At 39.7% G+C, this 11,760-nt stretch overlaps 1 protein-coding gene across 2 annotated transcripts in view; it reads right to left on the minus strand.

Moving 5' to 3' along the window:
• Window positions 1-6,877, minus strand: part of LOC308103268 (single-minded homolog 1-like) — a 14,508-nt gene extending 7,631 nt beyond the window's left edge. The window contains exons 1-7 of one of the 2 annotated variants that reach the window (XM_080453183.1): window positions 6,715-6,877; window positions 5,736-6,221; window positions 2,878-2,954; window positions 2,682-2,771; window positions 1,995-2,103; window positions 1,438-1,523; window positions 337-536 (exon numbers count right to left, since the gene is read on the minus strand). In XM_080453183.1, coding sequence (XP_080309309.1) covers window positions 337-536; window positions 1,438-1,523; window positions 1,995-2,103; window positions 2,682-2,771; window positions 2,878-2,954; window positions 5,736-5,910 — 737 coding nt within the window. In that variant the 5' untranslated portion in view covers window positions 5,911-6,221; window positions 6,715-6,877. Of the gene's footprint in view, window positions 1-336; window positions 537-1,437; window positions 1,524-1,994; window positions 2,104-2,681; window positions 2,796-2,877; window positions 2,955-5,735; window positions 6,222-6,714 lie in introns of both variants that reach the window. The other variant, XM_080453182.1, reaches the window with a different exon arrangement.
• Between the last annotated feature and the right edge of the window lie 4,883 nt (window positions 6,878-11,760).

Raw genomic sequence — 11,760 nt, forward strand, 5'->3', positions numbered from 1 at the left:
CCCTTCCTTATCTAAAACTCTGTTAACTGGCTTGGGAACATTCTTGTATGGCTTGGCTACAGTCTGTAACCTAGGCTGATAGTGCATTACTTCATGAGCTTGTAGATCTGCTATTTTTTTTGCAAATCTTTGAATATATATATATATATATATATATGGCCAAATACATACAAATTTGGGAGGTTCTTGACATGAAATAGTTTGAGAACCACTGATAGGCCTATATAGCAACATAAGTTCTTTCCAGAAAACTGTAGAATCTGCATTTGTAGAATCTGCCTCAGGTCTTAATGGGTTTTAATGCTGTGAAGGGGTTTTAAAGGCCTATATATATACCTGGAATCTAGAAATATGAGCTTCATGTCCAGACTGGCTCTGAACATGAACATGTTGCTGTGGAGCTTGATCTCCGTCACGGCGCTGGGGGGCAGCGAGTGTCCCACCGCCACCAGGCCCACGTTCTGGAAGCAGCCTTCAAACGGAGACATGTCCATACTGTACTGGCGGATCTTCAGGTAGCCGCTGCAGTGGATCACCTGGATCACCGCGGGAGAACAGAACAATCGTTGGTTTTAAGCACAGACTAGGGCCAGTAGTTCCCCAAACCTTTTAGCTCAAGACCCAAAAGAGAAAGATTGGATGTTTGCCGGGGACCCAAACTAGTGAAAATAGAAGATCTACAAGCTCACATCGGCCATTTTCACTACTTTTTTAAAACATTTGTTTTATAATATGGAATTTCTTTGATTTTTATTTAAAAAAAAATCATGTATGACATTTTTTGGGGGAAAAAACATTGAATTTGTTTCTAATTCATGAAACATTTTGCTTTTTTGTTAAGTTTTTCATGTATTTTTTTTTATGTTTTGAAATGATAATAAAAAACAAAATGTAGGAAACAAAAACATTAATAAAGGGATATTTATTTACTCGTGACCCATAAAAATGTGTCATGCATGACCCACAGAGGCCCAGAGTCCCATATTTCATTATTTCAATCCTTTAGGCCAGTGTTTCCCCAAAGTTTTAGCTCAAGACCCAAAAGAGAAATGCCTGGTACCCAAACTAGTGAAAATAGCAGATCTACAAGCTCACAAGGCGTCACTTCGCGCTGCTTGTGAGCTTGTAGATCAGTAACCTACTTTTTAAACCTTTTTTTTTTATTATTCATGAAATTCTTTTAAAAAAATAATTGAATTTGTTTTTAATTCATGAAAAATGTTGCATTTACTCGTGACCCATACAAATGTGTCCGTGACTCACAAATGGGTCCCAACCCACTGTTTGGGAAACAGTGCTTTACACTATACTTTACATGCGAGTGGTGAGGACATTACATTATTTCAATTAACTTGATATCAATTGGTAATTTTTTCGGTTAATTAATTGAAAACTTGTTTTTCTAATAAAGGTTTCTGGGTTAATAGCCTTACTTACCTTATATCCACCGCTGGTGAGGCCGGCATTTCTTTTAGCCAGCACGCATTTCATTCTCAAGAAGAAAGAGCGCTCCACTTCATATTCTGAAAAATGACACATTAATTATTATAGGCCAATATCCTTCTTCGGAGTTCCCACTGTATTCCAGAAAATGTCATATACTTATTAGGCTGTAGCCTGTAGGTCACTGTTTCCCAAACATTTGTATGGGTCAAGAGTATAGCCTAAATCCTAAATGTCCCCTTTCTTTTGTTGCCTCATTTTAAAAAAAATAGATATTTTATAAAAAGATTTTAAAAAGTTTAAACACAAAAATCACAACTTTTCATCAATTAAAAACAATTCCAACATTTTCCAAAAGTATTTCATTAAAACAAATCTAATAATTTCCATGGATAAATAAAATAGAACGTTTAAGTAGTGAAAATAGCAGATCTACAAGCTCAGTCATAATGCCTTGTGAACTTGTATATCTGCTGTTGTCACTAGTTTGGGTCCCAGCAGGCAAACCTCTGTCGCGACACATTTATAATATAGCCTACCATAGCCTGTACCTTGTACAAAATGAGAGTGGTAAGGTTGATGCGGGGTCAGGACGGCCGTCATCTCATCGTGGTCGGCCGGGTGGACATACTCGTAAATACTGTTGCCAGTCAACTCTACCTGTTAAAAAAGACCTCGGATAATTATAAGGCTTATGATAATTTAATGCGGATCGATTTGACACGTTCGGATTAAAGAGAAGAAAAAGGTAATAGGGCCCAGTGAAGACCTGCGTGAGATGCAAAGTGCTAATTTATTAAAGGGATAGTTCACCCCCAAAATGACTTATTTCCTATTGATTGGATTCTTGGAGATTTTTGTCGCACTCCTAACCCAATAATTTGATGACCGGTGGAGTCTCCATTGAGTCTCCGCTGGTCATCATTTTTTTGGCTTAGCAATGCGACAAAAACTTTTTTTTAAATCCATGAATTCAGGCTCCATGGGGTGTGTAATTACGAAAATACGTAACTTTTGGGGTGAACTATCCCTTTAAGGAGAGAAGGAAATACAAAGTAATGTTAAACCCCCAAAACGTAAGGAAAACACAGAGTAAGGAGCGCACACCTGTGTTGATGAGGTGCTGGCCACGGCAGAGACAAGGGTGAGGCCGCACAGCTCTTAGCCACGATGCAGAAAGTTTAATTATAATGAAATGAAACCAACGTTTCGACAATACAGTCTTCCTCAAAACGTACCTGAGACAGTCCCAAATGGACCGATGCTGTTTCTGAAATGTACATGATCTTCCCATCTGGAGCGACGACAAAGATGAACCCATCCAATGTCTGCAATACACGACACACAATTTGCTTCGTTACACAAATTAGCCGATCTTATTAGCTTGGTATAACAGATTGTTAATTAGTTTCGTGTTGTGGGCCATTTATGTACCTGCAGTAAGTGGGATCCGAGCTCACGGCCCACATTGTCCAATGATCTTCTGGGTTGACCCCAGGCTTCACCCAAACCTACAACCAACAGCACATGTCAGCGTTTATTCTGTCAAATATTTAGTTATTGTACAACCGTTTTTCAATTAGATATTTTGTGTTTTTGTATTTTATTGTAGGCTACAACAAAAATTTATATAGTGAAATTATTTAGTGTATTTATTTAAATAGGGCGTACCCTACAATTATTATAGTCTAACGTTAGGTTAATAATAATATTAATAACCTAATAATTATACATGTTTTTAAAGGCCATAAAATCCTAAATCGATAGTCTCTAAGATTAGTTACAAATCCTTGCAGCAAAAAATCTGAGACAGTAGCCTATTAATAAACGTCTTTCTCGCACGCTCAATCACATAATTATTCAAGATCGTGCAGGATTCATGATTCAAGGTTTTATTTGTTACATCCCATATAGGTTTACAGGTTCATCATGAGAGTGAAATTCTTTGGTTTTTGCTAATCGAAAAATAATAAGAAAATGAAATAATTAAAATAAAGTAACAATAGTAATAATAATAAGGACAAAATAATTAAACATAATACATTAGCACAGCCACACACACTGGCTCATGGGTCCTACTTGTAAATATAACACACACACACACACACACACACACACACACACACACACACACACACACACACACACACACACACACACACACACACACACACACACACACACACACACACACACACGCGCGCATTGACCATATAGGCCTGCTTAACCCTTTCAACCTGGCGTCCCAATTTTGGGTTTATGTCAGAAGGCAAAACATTTTCAAAAATAGCAGATCCATGCAAGCTGTATAGGATGTGCCTCAAAGCAACTGTAGGCTGGAGGTGATGTGAAAATACTAATATATATCAAGTTAATGCAGTGCATGGTGCAACATTGTATGGAAGAGCACCTCTTATTCTCAAATGTTTGCCATTCACTCGAAACACTGCACGTAAACAATTCGAGTTTAATTCTGTCCCGTCATCTATAAATAGGCTTATTCGTGGGATACACAACCAGTAGGTCTTTTGGGGGCAATTGAGAGCATTATGGTGTTTCAAATGATGGATTCAAAATGACCAAAGCATGTGAATAAAACAAACATGTCCCTTTACAGTGACAGGTGACATATCATGGCAATTAGCCTTTTTTTCTTTCTTTTTTTTTCTTTAAAAATAAAAAAAATATGCATGCTCATTTTACTGTTTTGCTCTTAACCCCCCCCCCCCACACACACACACACATATATGCAGACAGATACTGAAATAATAGATATATGATAGAAAGGGGATATGAATGTTCTTACACCCCTAAATCCTCTCCTGATATGGATGTTTTGTCCAGGCCTGCGGCTTCCAACTGAGAACAAAGGAGATAGCCTATATAGGCTGACATGAAATGCACATGTGCATTGCACAGTGTGTGCAATGCACACCATGGTGCTTGGCGATTATCCATATAGGTGCTATAGGCTCCTCTCCTCTGTATGTGTCTTCCTAATTATATATTAGCCTACTGTATATTTTTCCATTGGTTGACCTATCAAAATATCAGAAGAAAGGGTGATTGAAAGCAGTTTTTTCGAGACTGACATTGCATTGATACTGTGTATCACTGAGTTATTATTAGATATCACTGAATCTGAATTACAGGCTGGCTATAATAGGCCTCGTCTTTTGGGGGGTCAAGTTTACACTAACCCCGATTATTAATTGTTAACGGTGACAATAACAAGTGAAACTGTTTGGTTGTCTCCATTTATGTCCAGCTAAAGAAAAACAATATACCCTTGTCATTTCTGCACCATATAGCCTACATTATTGAAGAGAAAGGCTGCTGTTATAGGTTTGTCTCCTGCTTTACACGGCTTGAGGTGATTACAACCATACAGCTGTATATAATTGGTGCGTCTTGTTCTCGGTCACGCAAAGCAGAATCCTGCAGAGACCTAAAGAGATGGTTGCAAATCGTTTGCCTGCTGACGCCTTTCGATTCACTGACCTAGGTCCATTTATAAAGACACTATCTCTGCAGCCAGGGACTGTCCCAGGCTGCAGACATAGTGTCTTTATAAATTTAAAATATGAATGAAAAAAATAACATATACATGAAAAATATAACCTTGACTGTCTCACCCGAACATGTCCCAGTGGGAAATGTTCGGGTGAGACGGTCAAGGTTATATTTTTCGAATGGGTAGAGGTTATGGCCAAATAATATTAGATTGTGCATATTGTGCTACACACAGTACTATTTTAAAATTTGAATTAATTCATTAAGTAATTATAGTATAGATTGGTATTTCGTATTTGGTTATTAATGCGAGCCCACTGAATTACACAACCAAAACAACTACAATTAAATAGGGTCTGTTAGGGCAGTGGCTCTCAACCTGTGGGTTGGGACCCCCAGGGGGGTCCCCACATGATATTGTGGGGGTCCCCAGATGACAGTGAAGTGACAATTTTTTAATATAATAAACATAACAATTGCGGCATCAAAATTAATTAACAAACTATAATATAAAAACTGGTCAAACATTGGTCAAATTGTCAAATGATATAAGAAAGAGGCAAAACATTTGAAAGTATCCCACAAGCTTGTAGATCTGCTATTTTCACAATATTTATTCTGGGGGGTCTCCAGTTCAAATTTTGGGGGGTCATGGCCTGAAAAGGTTGAGAACCACTCCGTTAATTAGGGTATAGAGACAGCGCTGGCATAATTAAATCATACAAGAGAAATAATAGACATATACATGAAAACCTTGAGGATATATATAATGTGCTTACCCTGAGGGAAGACGATCCTCATCTTCAGGTAACTTGTGGTCAGTCTTATGATCGACGCCTTGTCCAGCTGAGACGTGATGGCCGACGGCAGGGGCAACATCTTGGCCAGTTCATAGAACTCACTGTTCTCCTTCTCTCGTCTAGTCCTTGCGGCAGTTTTAGATTTCTCCTTCATGTCGCCGTCCTCCTTCCCTCTGGAGATATGCGGTTATATATCCTTATTCCTTCCTTGACTCCCACGCTGATGGTCATTCAAAACACAGGGACAGAATTCTTTCCGTTTTGTCGCCTTCTCATGATATTCGTCTCGTCAACTAAAAAAACGGCAGCGATACTTTTACATCCAGTCTAAACCGATTGGATTCCAAGGAACTCGATCTCCTGGCCAGTCTGATGGACTAAATACGCTGAGATTCTCTGAGTTGAAGTAGTTAAACTTGCAGTCATAAAGCCGATTGACGCTCCATGGTGCCATTCCTACAAAACCTGCAAGATCAAGTACAAACCGTGTCATTATTCACGCATATAGCCTGTTTCCCTCTCTTGCCATAATTAAAATAATAATAGCAGCAGAGGGAAAACATATAAGATGCAACAGCAGCAGTGACTGAAACAACAGCAACAAGGCGTAGGCCTATTCTATAAACGATATATTCCACATAGGGCATAGTATATAATATATACTATGCCCTATGGGGACTATAAAGTATCGTTTATAGAATATATTATATATTTAGTTTTGAAAGGCGTAGGCTACAATAGGCTATACAGGCCTTGCACAGCGACTATAGCAATAACAAATAACTTAAGCGCTGCATACTGAAAATACACATCATAATGCCTATATTCATATCACTACATTAAATTGATTAAAAAAAATAGCTGCATGGTTAATCCTATAGACCAGCAGGCCAGTATGAATCGTGATCGCACGATTCTAAAATATGCTGCAATGTTCATAAACCATGCAAGTTCCTACTTTTGCTCGGATTCCATAGCGTTGCATGCCCGCGGGGATTTCCAGATGTCCTGAACCGGGTTCACCGCCACTTTGGTTTGTCGTGTTGCTCCTCCTAGAAGAATTCCACCTGGAAAGGCTAGCGGACCCCTCGCTGCATCATGTGCTGCATACACCTCTCACAATTAAAGCCTGTCTCCCAACTATAGCTCAGTGTGTGTCTTCTCTGCTGAGCTGCGTGCTCCAGGACCGGCCCACTCACACCCAGGCTCTCATTGGGCAGCATTGTTGAAATACACTTGTTCATTGGTCACACACACGCACGCAGACACTATAGTCTTTTTAAAAAAATGGACTGAGTTTTTTGTGAGACTTTCACCTCAGGCTCTGACCCGTACCACAGGTAGGCTATATATACAGTATATTTATGTGTAGGCTATAACATAGAAAACAGACAGAAAGTGACGACATGTGGATAGGCTACTTGTGGCTGACTCTCCACTTGTGTGATTGTGTGAAACCATTTTAGAGCTTTATTTATTGTAGATATAGATTAATCAGAGAACCTCCCTTTTTCAAATTTCAGTCTCTTGACAAATGCCAGTGCTGTTAAAATAATTGATTTTGGTTTACTTAAAGAACAAAAAAAGGTGTAATTTGCCTAAATGTTGCTGGCCTCATCAAAATAGTCGCTGAAAATGTAGGCTACACAATCAGGTCTAGCTGTCACAACTGAGTTAATTTGATAGTCGAAGCAGGGTTCTATCCCCCAAAATAAACCCCAATTAATGGAGTATAGGCCTATATTCATTTAGCAAATTACGCTTTCCCCCCCAAATGGCAACACAATAATTATTTTGTAATGACATTAAATAACATATATAATCTATCTAGAGTCTATTGCTAACACATCGTATAATCCATGCAATAGCCAGTTCTTTATTAAATGTCGCCCATTTTTTGAAGAGGAGAGGAGAGGCACGGGTATAGTGGCCTATAGCCTACCACTCATTCTTTCTCTCCCAATATCACTCTCTCTCCCAGCACGATCTTCTATCGTAGGCTGCAGATGAATGTGAAATCTCAGCAGAGAAAATATATCTCAACATACAGGACCCCGTCAACTTGCAACAGGTTATGAAATTCCGATTAGAGAATATTTGCTGCCGATTGAGGCGTTTAAGGAGAAAACAACCACATTACACTCCCAATATTAAGGCCGAAAGAGGACTTATAATATAATTGACAAATGACGGGCTAAATAGGCTATTGTCCGCGTAAAAGCCAAAATAAGCTGTCAGTGCAAGAGGAGACAACACAAATAATCTGTACACGTATATGTATACACACCGTGTAATGAAAGTGGCATATATGAAGAGTGAATTTCCAGTGACATTTTGGTCAAGAAAATATGTTGGTATGTGCCATGACCTGCTGATGCAATATGCCATCAAGACTGTAGACTTATGCAATAACAGCCCTGAACTTGACTCGTGGCAATATGACTCTAAAAAATATAATCGACTTAAATGACAATTTAGTCTTTCCCCCGTTTTGGAATAGCCATGGTTATTTCACACAGAAGAAACCCATAAGGAAGATGCCATATTTACTTTGATAAAACAATTTATTTACCGTAACATTCAAGACACGCACTGTGTTTGTTTTGCCCCTCCGGCTGCACGTTTTTGGAGGGCCATGCTTAAAAACACAACAAAAATGTATTACTAATTATATTTCTAATTTACCCAGCATCTGAATGATAATCCTGTTTGTCCGCGCATATTTCCATATTAAAACATCTTAGGCCAAACGTTTAATCTCTCTACTGCTGCAGGACTGTTAGGCTACTTTAAACCACCAAATGCAAAATATAGCCTATGGATGGACAGTCGAGAGAGCATAAGGCCTACATGAGGCTCAGCCATAAAATAGGTTGACAATCAGTATTGCCACTTGCCAGGTTTTGCGAGAGAAACAAGCAAACGGAAAACAAGCCCAAAAGAAGCGACTATAGGCTAAATGAGCCTATATGCAATGCAAACCTATATAAAGCTGCTATTTGAAAATAGCCAATCTGAAAGCTTACAACGCGTTGTGATGTGACACGTTGTGAGCTTGTAGATCTGCTATTTTCAAAATAATCTTGAAGAAAATGGGGAAAAAATGTATATGTAATATTTTTTGAAACATTTTAACACAACAAATCTTGTAGATTTTTCAGGCTAAAATCCTCATTCATTTGCATGAAAAAAATATATATGCAAAAAGTTGCGCAATATGTGAAAAGTTGCGAAATATGCGGGAAGTTTGAGCGGAAATATGCGATCATGCACCCTTTTTTATTTTTCTTTTACCCCCGTATAATCTGCGCCATTTGGCTGACTATGCGATAAATTATGTGATTGCATAATCGCATTTTTCTGGAGGATCTAGAAACAAGCCCAAAAAAACGCAACCCGCAGTCCCGCAACGAACCAATATTTCCAAGCGACATAACAGAAAAAGCCCAAAGTCGCTTATAATAAGCGGACATGGCAACACTGTTGACAACGACATCGTCAAACACGTTTATGTGAGGATTAATGCATCAGATGAGCGCGCCGTGGCGCATGGAGCTGTTTAATTAGATGGCAGGCGCTCAGCTGGGGAGTACATGGGGGAGAATGGCACACAGCGGGCGCGGTGCATGACGGGGGCGCGGACGCACGTCGTCTCTCTCATTACGCACACAATTAGCACTTAAATTGATGCTGCATCCTGCCATAATTGGAGATTGTCGAGCTGCCCGAGAGTAGCTCTATACTCTTCCTGCAACAAATGAGCATGTATGTGTGCATGTTTGACCTAAAGTGCTCTTATAAGCCTCGCAAATTAATGGAACATAGGAAAATGTCCAGCTATCATTTTCTTATTTCCCTAAAAAATAACTGAAGACAAATGAGAAAAGCCAATAAGAGGATAATTTCAGATGCCCCCACATTTCCCTGTAAAGGGAATTCTAAATTTACAGCAATATTTGTTTAATCACCATTCAAGCCTTTGACACTGACACATGTATTGAAAACAAAATCTAACCCTCCACTTTCAGAGATGAATCCCTCATTATTGCCTCTCATTTCCTGGGCCTATTTATTAGTCTCCTCTGGAGACATATAGCCACAGGGGCAGAGGTCACCTTGGTGAGCCAGTTTACTTCAAATTTCTTTTACATGAACAAAGCATGAATAAAAAAATAATAATAATACACAAATGTAAAAAGTTTCTTTTTTAAATTTAACACTTATTTGTCCATGTTTCTTCACAAAAACTTCTTACACCAAAACTTTTGTACTTTTTATTTAAAAAAAAAACATTTTTTTTAGAGCTACTGTAAATCAGTCCCACTGTATGGCAGCACAACTATGTGTGCCCAGTCCTCCCCTTCCTCTAGTCAGTAACTGACCGCCAATCAGGGAACCCAGCACTGCACAGTAAAAACCCTTAGTGTTAATTGAAGTCCTTAGGGTTAAATTAACGCTGAGGATTTTTACTGTGTGGGAAGTGCTCTGAGGGTATGTGCTCTGCACTAGCCCTGAAGACTTATTACCCAGCCCGGACATCCTGCTTAGCGCCCTGCCATAGGCTGTCACAACAGGGAAGCTCGCTTCGCCATCCTATCCCCCTCCCCCTCCCCTCCACGCCCCTCCGAACCTCACCGGTCTCTGCATTTTTATTGTGTTACAAATCATGCCTCTCTGTGGGAAGGCAAGCCTGAAATTCTCCCCAGCATGAAAAAAAAGCAAGGGGCAGAGGGTTATTTGGGGGTGGGGTTCGCGGTGATTGCGGGAGTGTGCATGGGTGATTGACCTTGGTCGTGCTGTATCTTTTGCAGCTATAGTGATGCTGAATATGACCGAGCTGTGGTGGTAGAATCGTTCTTCTGTAATTTTGTGCGCGTGATAACACGCAGCGGTTTCACTTAGCATGAGCTGCAGTCACTGTGTATGGTCTGCTTCCTCTACAGTCCAGTATAGAACTGGAGTACATTTTTCATCACATGTAGGCTACCACTCTCATGTTTTAGTTTTGCTTTATGATTTATCGGCAGTGCCTGCTAGTACCACAGAAATTCATGTCTGTAGTCCCTCTCTCTCTCTCTCTCTCTCTCTCTCTCTCTCTCTCTCTCTCTCTCTCTCTCTCTCTCTCTCTCTCTCTCTCTCTCCATTTCCCTCTCCCTTTCTCCTTTCCACTCATTCCTTCTCTGTACACTCATAGATAACCTCATCGACAACAATCAGGACAGATTTGAAAAAGTCGATTCGCTGCAACATCCTATAAATCCGGATGGAGGAAGCGTGTGTGTGAGAAAGAGAGAGTGAGAGAGAGAATAATAATAATTAAAAAATGCAAGAGACTGTAGATCCAGAGAGGGTGAGAGGGAAGGGTAATAAGATGTTATATAGACGAAGGGAAGAAGAGAGAATCAAGACAAAAAAAAAATCACTATTTAACTCTGCACTAAGTCTATTTAACTCTGCACTAATTGACCTGTAATGCCAAATTTATGCTCCATCGTACTATGAATCTTATCGGGCTCAACACTTAAACCCTACCGTACTTGTCGTACATGAAATAACAGATCTACAGGCTCACAGCGCATCACGCTGCTCATTGCGACATGTTGTGAGCTTGGGGATCTGCCCAGAACAGGGACACTATAGTGTTTAAGGGATAGATTGCGTGGTCCAAGATTGAAGCAGTCGGGCGTGTGTATAGAACATGCACGCATGTTTCACCCAGACTCAGAAGTTGTGCCTTTTGTGACCTCATAATGACTCTGTGTATGTGTTTGCTGGCCAAGACAAAATCATTATTATGACTCCAGTCCTTTTACAGTAGCATTTCTACCACTGGCCATTATATCGGGAGGTCAATTGTTGGAAAATAAATGTTGTGTTTTTTCTCTCCTCCAATAGCTTCTTCATCAGTCCCCTTTCAACCTCTCGATTTCTCTCTATTCCTCTCTCTCTCTCTCTCTCTCTCTCTCTCTCTCTCTCTCTCTCTCTCTCAGGCTCTTCTCTGAGC

This window comes from Gymnoscopelus braueri (genome assembly GCF_963280865.1).
Source record: "Gymnoscopelus braueri genome assembly, chromosome: 16".
Taxonomy (NCBI): Eukaryota; Metazoa; Chordata; class Actinopteri; order Myctophiformes; family Myctophidae; genus Gymnoscopelus; species Gymnoscopelus braueri.